Genomic DNA, 12,371 nt, shown 5'->3' on the forward strand with positions numbered 1-12,371 from the left:
TCCAACCTTGATGATTCTATGACTATGTACCTCAATTAGAAATCCTTTGAGAGAGTAGAATTCCTTTTCACATGCTTTTTGTCATCTCCTTTTAGGAGGAAGATGAAAAGCCAAAGCAGACATTTGAGGTTTTTGAAGAATGCATTATTAGCTGTTGTAACTGAACATTTGAAATGCATTCACTGCCTTTGTGAAAGAAAAAATCAGGCACTACTCAATGTGTTCTGTATGACATGAAATTAGCACTTTGCTTATTTTACCTCTGGGCAGAAAAAAAACCAACCCTGTCTTTATCTGTGGTGTCTTTCCTCCTGGTGTACTGCTATTAGCAATAATATTTTCTGTGCAAACTGCATTATGATATGCATGGTTTTGGCTTTGTATTTCAGGCCAATTTTAAGGAATCTTACATGGCTACATTTTATGACTATTTCAATGAGCAGAAATACGCAGATGCAGTAAAAAATGTAAGTAATGCATGGGAATGTTCTGAAAATCCTGCTGTGTTTTTGAACTGAAGCTGAAAATCCTTGAATTTAACACATACTTTTAGTAAACCAGGAAATATGTGCTGGAAAAAGCAGGTTCCTGATAACTGGTCAAGGAACTTTTGTCAAATTATATGTGTGTCAATAGGATAAAAATCTCCTTGGATCTATCTCTGCTTAATAAGCTGGATCAACAAGCTGCTGCTTAGAGCTTGAGGTGTGTGTGCTTTGTAGCTTGCTGCAGATCCTTGATGAAACTTGCTTAGTCCAAAAGAAAGTGAAAGATATGTTTAACAAAGAAGCACAACAAGTGTTGGTCATCTGCAGTTTTTCTGCTTAAGAACATTTGTGCTATTTTTAATTTACCATCCAGGAAACGTCCCAAATTCCTCAAGCTTTTCCCATTATCTTCTGTTTCACTGCTTTTACACTGTTTTCTTGTAGCTCTGTGCTGTCCAGATGTTAGATTTGAATTGGGGTGGTGTGGTCCTGGTTGTTTTTATATCTGCTTTTTGTTCACCTTTTAGTTTCTAGATCTGATTTCATCTTCAGGAAGAAGAGACCACAAGAGCATAGAGCAACCTATATTGCTTAAGGAAGGGTAAGTATTCATGTGCAACAAAACCCTCTCCTTGTGTGTTTGCTACCCTTCTAAGGCAGCTCTCTGTTTTTCTGCCACCTCCATTCCATCCATGCATTCAGAGAAGAATGTAGGAAAATCCTTGTGTTGCTATTTTTACCTTCTGTGGCTGCTATAGCTGTTTTGAACATATTTTCATTTGATTTAAACATGTTCATTTAAGTGTGTTTTGAAATAAGTGGAGGGAAGAGAAGCCTGGAGAACTTAATTGGCTCAGTTGAAGCAAAATAAACTTAAATCAGCATTATATTAAAATCCAGTTGGCTTTTTTTCCCTGAACTCCAGTGAACAAAAGCTGTCTGAAGACAGACACTGAATATCTTACTGAGGGCAGAGCCTGCAAATGGAACTTGCTCCTGCTGCCCTATAACATCCATATGCTAATCATTATCATGGCCATTTCAAGGCACGTTTGAGATGCACTTGGAACAGTTTCTAGCTGCAGTACCTTTCCTTTTTTGGGAAGCATCTTCCATATGCTGTGTTAGTTTTAGATACCAATTGTTGACAATTTTGGGGTTGCAAAACTGAGTTGCTAAGATCATCTGAATGCACTGTGGACACAGCTGCTTTGAGCTGGGAGGAAGAAAGTAAAAACATCTAAGTCCTTGTCAGAGCCCAGCAAGCTGAAATGCTACTTGATAGTTAAGGTTTGATGATCACTTTAAGTAATGTAAAACATGTTTTTGGTGAAAGCATGACTTGCTCCTTCCAGTTAGCCTTGACAATTCACTTCTCTGTCCCTAGAAGATATTTTCATAGAATCAGAGGATTTTAGGGGTTGGAATGGACCTCACAGATCATATAGTCCCAACCCCCTGCCCTGGGCAGAGACACCTCCTCACTAGATCAGGTTGCTCAAGGCTTCATCCAACCTGCCCTTGAATACTGCCAGGGTTGGCGCAGCCACCACGTCCCTAGGCAGCCTGTTCTAGTGTCTCACCACTCTCATAGCAAAAACTTTTTTCTAATATCTAACTATTTTCTCTGGTTTAATTCTGTACATTTACCATTCTTTTGTTTTTCAAAATGAATGTATAGTTTGTAACATTTTTCCCTCTAACTCTAAAACATTTTTTTTCTGCCTCTGTCTTTCTTTTGCTCCTGTCTGATTTTTTTCTGTCTTTTCTTGCTCGGCCTGTGGCTGCTGTTGTAAGGACTCTTAAACTAACAGTAAAGAAAGTTGATGGTAATAGTTCATGCAGGTAAGATGGTAGAGGCAGTTGCTGCTTTGCTGTAGCTACTGGCTGACAGCATGTCCTTTGCAGCAGTAGACTGGCCTGACTTAACTCTGGGGAGGAAGAACTCTGTTTAACCATCCTGAAATGCCTGTGTAAACCCAGCAGAGAACATTTTGTTATCTATTTCTTGATGTTAACTGGTTTTTTTGCTTCTTAAAACAAAAACCTACTGTAAACAGAGAATAAAGGACATTTCTCTGTAGGCAGAGGCTCCCAGAAGCTCTGTGTTGATCCTGAGGAACTCAATGGAAATGATTGAGAAGGGTCCATATGTTTTCTAGGCACTTCTTAAGTAGTATCCATGTAAATTATTCTCAAGGTTAAGGACTGGCCTTCAACACTCTATTTTTCTGACATTTTGCATTATTGCCCTGCAATACCTTAGGAAATGGGTGGGATTTTTCACAGCCTTTGATTTGATTCTTCTCCTGATTGTTCAGTGAGGTTTCTGTTTCCCTTGGCTATGATTTTCCTTGCTTTTAGTGGTTTTAATCCATCTTTGCTTCTGTTAGGAGCATCTAGATGGAAAGATATAGCTCATGTACTTCTGATTGAGGGAAAGCTATAGTTCACATACTCCTGAATGAATGTACATTAGCAAAGATTAGTCATTGGTACTTGGGATTGCTGGCACCAATAATGCTGCTTAACAGCTTCCTGCCTGGGTCTTTCCAAAAGGAAGAGAATGAAAAGGAGAACTAGTCATTTTTGTAGGTGAAAAGGGCATGTTGATGCTTCCAAGCAAGGCTAAGGCAGACCCAGACTCAGGTCTGTCATAAATATGAAACAAACAGCATCTCCAACCACCCTGTACTGAAATGAGTTTCATATTAGACTTTTTTCCCCTTTTTGCCTCTATTTTCCCTGACTTCTTACACATTCTGCAATGGTTAGAAGCAAAGAAATCAGCCTTCTAACTTCTGTGGCTTTGAAGGCTTATCACCTATCTCTAGGAAATAAAAGCACATTCTTTTCTTGGCTGTGTCAGCTAGGAAGAATTGAATTAGAAATGTGCTCTTAGCTCTGCACATGGAGTTTGCATTTTTCAAAGGGGGAACTCTGTAGGAGTTTTCATTTTCAAGTCATCTTTTAAGTGCTGGCATGAGAAAGAAGAGAAACTAACTTGAAGAGCATTTTGTTCAGCCCAAAGATGTCCTTCTGCCCTTCCTTTGAAATTTGCCTTAACCTGAAAATAAGAGGCCTAGTGATGACCTGAATCACATTGGTTAATTAACTATTTCTCAAGTGTTCCAAGAATAAGGACCGAGGCAGGATCTGCCTGTCCATTTTCAGAATGAGAGGTGTGCAACTGTCGTTATCAGCCTTTGCCCACACAACTGGGAATGAGCAGCAGGCACCAGCCCAGCTGGTTACAAAGCAGTTAAAGCCTGAAGGAACTCGGGTTTCTATTTGAGCTTTAAGCAGACCTGTGGTTTGAGTGGATGTAGTGTAGTTTTTTCTTACTGAATATACCAGTAGTGAGAAACAGTATTAGCTGTTCTAAGCATTTTAGCTCTGCTGTCAAAAACCATGGAACCATCAAGGTTGGAGGAAACCTCTAAGATCATCCAGTCCAACCATTAACCTGTCACTGCTGGAACCCCTAAACCCTAAACCAGATCCTCCAGCACCAGATCCAGATGCCTCTTCAACACTTCCAGGGATGGTGACTCTACCACCTCCTTGGGCAATATTCCAATGCCTGAAATTGCTGATTGCCTTGTATTGGTTGGGAAGTGTGGGACTGTTGTGCCAAGTTCTTGCCTTCATTTGGGACAATCTTTCCTTGAAAAGGTCAGGGCTAGCAGTGAAGTTGGAGATGTGCTCAGCAGCCGTTCCTGCAGAGAAGCATTTTCAGGGAAAGCATTTCCAGCAGCAGCAGGGGGTGGGGTGGAAATCACAGGGCAAGTGAAATCCCTCCTATTGTACATATGTTAGCTTTAAAGAGTGGGTGACCCCTGCTGAGTCTCTTGGCACCGACAGCCAGGCCAGTGAGGACATCACCAGATGGGTTCATTACCAAGGCAACAGGCCAAGATGACATTCCTAAATCTTCTAAATCTGCAACCAAGTCACTTGCTGTTCTCTCTTTGTGCTCTTTGCGCTGTGTAGTGCCATCCTACTTGATAAAAACTACTCTAGGAAGTAGTTTTTACTCACTCCATGATGCAGTTCTGTATTTGGCACAGTAGTTAATGTCATGTGTAGAGTAGCTGTTACCAGCTCTCTACAGCATACACGTTCTGATCCACCAGAAGTGGTGCTGAGCAGTGTGAAGTCACTAGACTTTCCAAAGTTACCCTGAAGCTTTTGGATTGATTCAGTGGTTAGGATGGTGGTGGTTGCATCACAGTTTCTTGTCAACTCTTTCAAGTTTGAAATGAATTAAAATTGACAGCTGACTGTATGAACATCCCTCATCTGCCCAAAAAAAAAAAAAAAGGGTGGGGGGAGGTCCTAACTTTCAGTCCTCAGATTGCTTTGTATGTTATTGGAAAAGCAGCATCAGTGTACAATGGCAAGTGAAGCTATGGAACATCCTGATTTTGTTTCTAGAGCTTGAGAGTGATTAAAGCATGTGAGGGTACAGCCCCTGTGCTCCAGAGGCTTCACACCTGCCTTTTAGTTATTAAACATACTCTAAACCTTTTGAGCTTTCTCACAGCTTTAAAAAAATGAAGCTTATAGAGTCAACAGGTCAAGCTTAGCAGAGCAGTACTAACTGTGTTCTGCCTCTTTTTTCTGCTGTGCTAGGAAACCATTTAGCTGGGTTTGTAACTGGAAAGGGCACAAACTGCAGCTCAGCTAACTAACTAGAGCCCCTGTGTAGACTACAAGTCAAGTTGCATGTCTTGCCCCTCATCTGGGTCTGGAAAAAGGACAGACTTAACTAATAGATGCACTAAACCTATCCAAATGTGACTCCTTTCCTTGCCAAGATACGTCCTCAATAGCTAGAAAACAGTGTCCCCTCCTAGAGCTTTGCAAGTGCCATAACATGTCTGTATATATACATGTATATATGTACAAATCTATATACATGAACACATATTCTATAGGTGTGCATATATTTATGTGCATGTAGATATGAAGTCTGGTGTATTGTAACAACTGTTGTCCTGTTCACTAGGTTCATGATCAAGAGAGCACAAGGAAGGAAACGATTCGGTATGAAGAACTTCAAGAAGAGATGGTTTCGCCTGACAAACCATGAGTTTACCTATCAGAAAAGCAAAGGTAATAAAGGTTTGCCAGTCTTCGTTTGATGGATGAAAGCTGAGATTAAACATAAGTATTGTGTAGGAACAGAAGACTGACATCTAGGTCTGTAGCTGTAGAATGCACAGTGCAGGCAAGTCTGTCAGCCTGGGTGTTTTTGGCCTTTTTAGTATGCCTGTGTTGGCTGTTAGAAAAGCTTCTTGGCTAGCACAGTACCCTGTGTGTTAGCAGAGTATTTGATAACTCATATTTGTCTTATATCAGTTATCAACATCATCTGAAGGTTTCACAGTTCCTTAGGAAGCAAAACTCACAAACCTTATGCTGGATTTGGGTTTGTATTGAACGTTCTCAGATGCATCTCAACTTGTTCTCATGAATTCTGTGGCACTGGCACAGCTGGATAGGCAGTAGACAGGAGTTTACCTGCAACCTTTCAACTTTCAAAATGTCTTCATATTGCCTGCTAGCAAGGATTCTGCTTTTTGTGATTTGTTCTTGTCTGTCCAGTAGAACACAACAAATACCATTTCCTTCCATCCTGTAAGTACACAGAGAGTGAGAAAGATAAGGAAATATGTTCAGATCATGCCAGTCATCATTTCACACTCAACTCGAGTCACCACCATCAACCTAGTTCAGTTCAGCTGACAGGAATTACTTCTTTCATTGCTACCTTCTCGGTTAATATCCTGTGTCCTGCTGCAGCAGTCAGTTTGTGAGAGGTTTGCTGGTGTCCTTACACACATGACCTTTCATGCAGCTGAGAACAGAAATGAATTTAAGACAGTACTTAAGGACCATGCTTAGAAATCCCTGCTGAGTGAAAGATTTTCTGCTTTTCTTGTGCAGTCAAAATGATCTTCAAAGGAACTGAATCAGCCCTTAGAATAAGGGCAGAGGGTGAACTCGAGTTGTGGATAAGTTGCTCATTATCTGTGTGTGTGTGTGTGTTCTGCAGGTGATCACCCTCTGTGCAGCATTCCAATTGAAAACATTCTGGCAGTGGAAAGACTGGAGGAGGAATCCTTTAAAATGAAAAATGTAAGTAGGTCATCTTCATGAATGCATTTGTTGAGGCTGGTCTAGATCCACCAGCCTAATTGCCTTTTTCCCTTCGGTAACCTGGATTGGATTTCTATTGAGAGATGTACAACCACAGCTGCTTGTTCTGTATATAGTAGCAGGAGTTTCCAAAAGTACAGCCCATTCAGATTCTTAACAGCCCAGTCAGCAGTCTTTGGATGTCTGATCTGCAGCACACTCAGTACTGACTGCTGCTGATCAGCTGTTTGGGCTCTGTCCTGTCACCACAGGTAAGACGATCGAGTCCCTGCCCTTTCTGTCAGACCTCTCTGTTGGGAAGGATCTGGCTGCTTATAATTGGGAAAGATCACAACTTCTTTCTTTAGCTATCAGCTTTCTTGACTGGTTAATGAAAGTGCATATTTATATTTGGATGCCAAAATAGTCTCTGTGCTGTGCTAGTGTGGTTTGCCATTTTGCTGGCCACATTAGGTAATAAAGTCCAGCTGTGTTTCTTGTGCATGGAACAGTACTGCCAACTTCTGTATGTGAGACATACCATCCATTGTGTGAGAACAGATCACGGAACCATAGAATCAACAGGGTTGGAAAAGACCTCTAAGATCATTGAGTCCAACCCTATCGTGGTTACTAGTCCATGGCACTAAGTGCCACATCCAGTCTCAGATTGAAAACCTCCAGGGATGGGGAATCCACCACCTCCCTGGGCAGCACATTCCAATGCCTGATCACTCTCTCCACAAAAAATCTCTTCCTCATATCCAACCTAACCCTCCCCTGGCAGAGCTTGAGTCTGTGCCCTCTTGTCCTGCTGCTGGTTGCCTGGGAGAAGAGACCAACCCCCACCTGACTCCAACCTCCTGTCAGGGAGTTGTAGAGGGTGAGAAGGTCTCCCCTGAGCCTCCTCTTCTCCAGGCTGAACACCCCCAGCTCCCTCAGCCTCTCCTCATAGCACTTACACTTGATCAGCTTAAGTGGTGTTGGGAGCCTTTTTCATACCCTTCTGCCTGTAAAGCTGAGAATAGTCCTTAAAAAATTGCATTTAAACGAAGAAACAACTCCGTATTTTCCAGTTTTAAACATTCTTCTACAACAGACTTCTTTATACACATAAGTGGTTGTGTCTTCCAGCTTTTTTGCCTTCAATGAGGGCACCATGCAGGGCAGTGTTCAAACCTGCCCTAGATATTAAGTTCCTCCAACTGCTATTTGTTAAAGTGAAATACAATGCTAAACTCCTCAGTATTTTCCCAGTTTAAGGTATTATTTTAGTTGCATATTTGTCTCTGTTAAAATATGGAATAGGTTTCAGTTCCTCTTGCTTCTAGAACACATCTCAGTTATCCTGTGGTTTGCTCTGGTGTTTATAGCTCAGCTACATAGGCAAAACCCAACCAAGCTGCAAAATACCTCCCAAGCTATCAGAAGGCAGATGTAACTTGTGACAAACTGCTGCCAACTGTAGTCTGGAAAATAACTTGGTTGAACTAAAAGAAGCCACACGGGTGAGATAAAACTCACAAAGCTGATAAGAAAAGTTGCTAAGAGCACTGGAACATCTCCCCTGTGAGGACAGGCTGAGGGAGTTAGGTCTGTTCAGCCTGGAGAAGAGAAGGTTGTGTGGAGACCTCAGAGCAACTTTTCAATATCTGAAGGGCCTACAAGGAACCAGAGAGGGACTCTGTGTTAGGAACTGCAATAACAGGACAAGGGGTAATGGGTTCAAACTGAAGGAGGGAAAGTTTAGGTTAGATGTGAGAAAAAAGTTTTTTACTCTGAAGTTGGTAAGACACTGTCCCAGGTTGCCCAGGGAGGCTGTGGCTGCCCCGACCCTGGCAGTGTTCAAGGTCAGGCTGGATGAGCCTTGAGCAACCTGATCTAGTGAGGAGGTGTCCCTGCCCAGGGCAGGGGGTTGGGACTAGATGATGTGTAAGGTCCATTCCAACCCTTATATTCTATGATTCTTTGAAAACTTCCTGTTTGTGGAGAGGAGCTGAGCTGTAATTCTGATCCACTCCAGTGACAGCAGTCACTTAGGCTGAGTCTACTGAGCTAGGCTGAGCTTCCAAAATATCCCTTTATTGGGGAGGTATGCTGTAGGAAAAATATTGTTAACATCAGAAACTGTGCTATTTTGATTGCCTCAATTCAGTATTACCTAGGAGTTGAAGGTGACTACATCCTTTCTGGAAAGGAAGGTTCAGAGTCTTTCCGTAAGCAGTAGAAAATACCAGTACCACCTTCTTGTGCTAATATATTCCCTTTTCTTTCTTGCCATACATAAATAGAATGTTGCAGCAAGAACAGAACTCTCAGAACACCACAGCAGATGTATTTGCAATGGATATCCCATCATGGGTGCTAAGTGTGATAAAAGATCCACATTTTCTATAAATATTCTCTGTATCTGTGCTCGGAATTGCACCAAGTGTGTGTGTCTTAACTGCTGCTAAATCTGCCTGTCTGGCAGTAAGGCCAGTAGCCTTCATCATTCTCAAGCACTGTTTGGGGGATGTGGGGGTGGCTTTAAGTACTGTTTGAGTCTTCTGTGTTGTTTGAGTGGCAACTGGTGGTTTTGGTGTAGTGTAAAGGTCTTGCAACCACTTGAAATTCCTGGCTTAGTTGTGGGCTTCTCCCTAACAGTTGCCATGTGTTAGTTCACTTTGGTTGGTATTCCCTTACACAAAGCCACACTCCTCAAATCTGTTCCTTTGTTGCAATGCAGGAGGCTCCATTTACCCCAGCAGGACCTTAACATTCTTTTCCTTGTGGTTCTGTGTTAATAGAGGGTTGAGCTGCACACTCCTGTCTTCCTTGTTCTTCCTTCCTTCCCTGTTTCCCAGACTCAGGTTGACTTTCCTGAACAGTTTTATTTACTATTTCTTTGATGTGCAGTTTGGCAGTGCTGGACTGATCACACTAAGCAGCTCCTCCACTGCCTGTTGTGTGTTGTGCCTTATGATTGTGCCTCTAATAATGTCTGACATCTGTCAGGATACTACATCCAGGGTAATCATAGAATTTTAGGGGTTGGAATGGACCTTAGAGACCATCCAGCCCCAACCCCCTGCCCTGGGCAGGGACACCTCCCACCACACCAGGTTGCTCAAGGCTCATCCAACCTGGCTGTGAACACTGCCAGGGTTGGGGCAGCCACAGCCTCCCTGGGCAACCTGGGCCAGTGTCTCACCACCTTAAATAGGTATTAAAAGGGCTAAAGAGGTGGTAGTATGAAAGCAAAATTGTCACTGAGGCTGGATCCAGACTCTCCTTTCTCCTTTCTACCTTCTGATGACTAGCATTTCCTTTCAGGCCTGTGTTGGGTTCCTCTGTCAGCCTTCCAAAGCTTGGAGCTGCAGCACTCCTAGAATTGCATCCCAAGTATGACAACAAATCTTGTTGAGGCCCAACCAGCAAACTGATATTAGCTGTTTATAAATCATCTCCTGCAGGAATGGTATCTTACTCCTTGTGCCAGGTGAAAGGTCTTGTTCTTTTCAGGGCACATTTGCTGCTTCATTTTGTGTTGAAATGTGTTTATTGCTGTATTTCTTTTAGGATGCTGTGGTTTTCCTTTTAATAAATCATAGAATCACATAATTTTATGGGTTGGACTGGACCCTATAGATATCTAGTCCCAACCCCCTGCCCTGGGCATGAACACCTCCCCACAAGACCAGGTTGCTCAAGGCTTCATCCAACCTGGCTTTAATTAATCATCACTGTGAGTTCAGTCTGAGGTTCACTGACTCATTCTTGTGCTTTGTTCTGTGGCTTATTTCCAGATGTTCCAGGTGATCCAGCCTGAAAGAAGAGTCCTGTATATCCAAGCTAATAACTGTGTGGAGGCCAAGGACTGGATTGACATCCTCACCAAAGTTAGCCAGTGCAACAAGAAGCGTCTCACGGTCTACCATCCCTCTGCCTATCTTAATGGCCACTGGCTTTGCTGTAAAGCTACTGCAGATAATACTCCTGGCTGCACACCCTGCACAGGGTGAGGATTGGGAATGCTGTTGGTCTAGGGGTTGCCATGGGTGTGTGTGTCCCTGCAGTGTGACTTGCAGGTGCATGGTGACCAAGAAGATCTGCCAAGTCCAGCAAAATTGTGATGGCTTCAAAGGCCAGGCTTGATTGTTAGTTCTGGTACTGTCACTGTCTGCATGTCTTGGTCACAATGTAAGACATGTTTAGAGCTCAAGAGGCTGATAGGAGTTGACTGTGGGATAAGACACCTTGGTTCTGATCATCTGTCAGAAATACCTTCAGTGTCCTGTTTGCAAATTCCTGAAGCAATAACCTGCTGATAGATTTCATTCTAAACTATCTTTTTCTAAGGAAGCCACTCATGCTCTCTATTTAATTAGCATGCACTGTCTGATTTCTAGGAAGCAATTTTCATCGATACTGAGACAAGTGGCAAGTCTGTAGTGGTAGTTACACTCAGAATACAAGACCTGGATGGTTGGAAGTTCAGTGCTTTGGCTCCTCCATCTGGTTACAGCACACTAAGTCACTCAGATCTCTGAGTACTGATACAGTCTTCTCTTTCAAGTCAGAGTGTAACATAATTGATAAAGAGAGGCATAATGAACTTTGAATTTCTCTATCTTTTCCTTTCATAGAACCATAGACTTCTAAGGGCTGGAATGGACCTTAGAGATCATCCAGCCCCAACCCCCTGCCCTGGGCAGGGACACCTCCCACCAGAACAGGTTGCTCAAGGCTTCATCCAACCTGGCTGTGAACACTGCCAGGGTTGGGGCAGCCACAGCCTCCCTGGGCAACCTGTGCCAGTGTCTCACCACCCTCACAGGGAAAACTTCTTCCTAGTATCTAGTCTAAATTTCCTCTCTTTCAATTTGTACCCATATTTTTGGGAAAACCAGAAGTTTGAACTCTATTACACACAGTCCATTGGTTTTTATGGGTAGTCACTTTTCCTTTCATCCTTGTAAAGTGCTTTTTTTGTGCCATAGTGCACTGTTCAGCAAATAACTTCTCTTCCTGATGCCTTGCAGAGGTCTGCCAGCAAATATACAACTGGATATAGATGGAGACAGAGAAACTGAGCGCATCTACTCTCTTTTCAACTTGTATATGCCAAAATTGGAAAAAATGCAAGGTGAGGATGAAAGATCATTGCATCATTTGCATCTCCAATACACTTCCCGAGGCAAAAATACCTGTGAAAAGTTGAAACTTTAAGCTAGACCAGCCTTGCAAATCACACCCCAAGACTGAGTGGCTATTATTCCACTTGTTTCCCTTTCTGCTGTCTTGAGGCAGTTGTGTGAATTATTTTGGGTACTGTCTCATAGTCTGTAAAAAGTTCTTTGCATAATAACAGTTGTTTGAAGTGCAGGCCTTAACCACATCAGCCTGAAATAGCACAGGCACAGAGCATTGCTTGGATGCTCTGAATTGGCAAATCAGAGCCAGGACTGAACCAGAGGTTTACTGATCCCGACAAGAAGCACCATCAAAGTTGAGGTTTCAGTGGAATATGGTTTTGTGTTACCAGAGGTCATGTGCACATTCCCTGGTTCAGATCCCAAGAACAGGCTGGACACAAATGGTATCTTCAGGAAAGCTCCTTTAGAATTACCAATCAAGAGTGTCCTGTGGATGTCTGTGAAGTGTTGGAGAGTGGAGTTTTGGCTGGGGAAACCCTCAGGACCTGAGGAGAGCAGAGATGTGATGTAAAGGATAAAAAAGAAAGAAGAGACAGCAGAG

General features: G+C 42.8%; 1 protein-coding gene across 1 annotated transcript; it reads left to right on the forward strand.

Annotated features, from left to right (window-relative positions):
- Positions 1-389: 389 nt before the first annotated feature.
- Positions 390-11,760, forward strand: LOC103797255 (ras GTPase-activating protein 3-like; the record flags this gene model as incomplete). The annotated part of the gene is made up of 7 exons (XM_009069453.1): positions 390-467; positions 1,016-1,089; positions 2,286-2,333; positions 5,500-5,606; positions 6,550-6,632; positions 10,421-10,632; positions 11,657-11,760. Coding segments are annotated over 7 exons (706 nt in total), but the record flags the coding sequence as incomplete, so codon positions are not given.
- Between the last annotated feature and the right edge of the window lie 611 nt (positions 11,761-12,371).

This window comes from Acanthisitta chloris, unplaced genomic scaffold, assembly GCF_000695815.1.
Source record: "Acanthisitta chloris isolate BGI_N310 unplaced genomic scaffold, ASM69581v1 scaffold44522, whole genome shotgun sequence".
Taxonomy (NCBI): Eukaryota; Metazoa; Chordata; class Aves; order Passeriformes; family Acanthisittidae; genus Acanthisitta; species Acanthisitta chloris.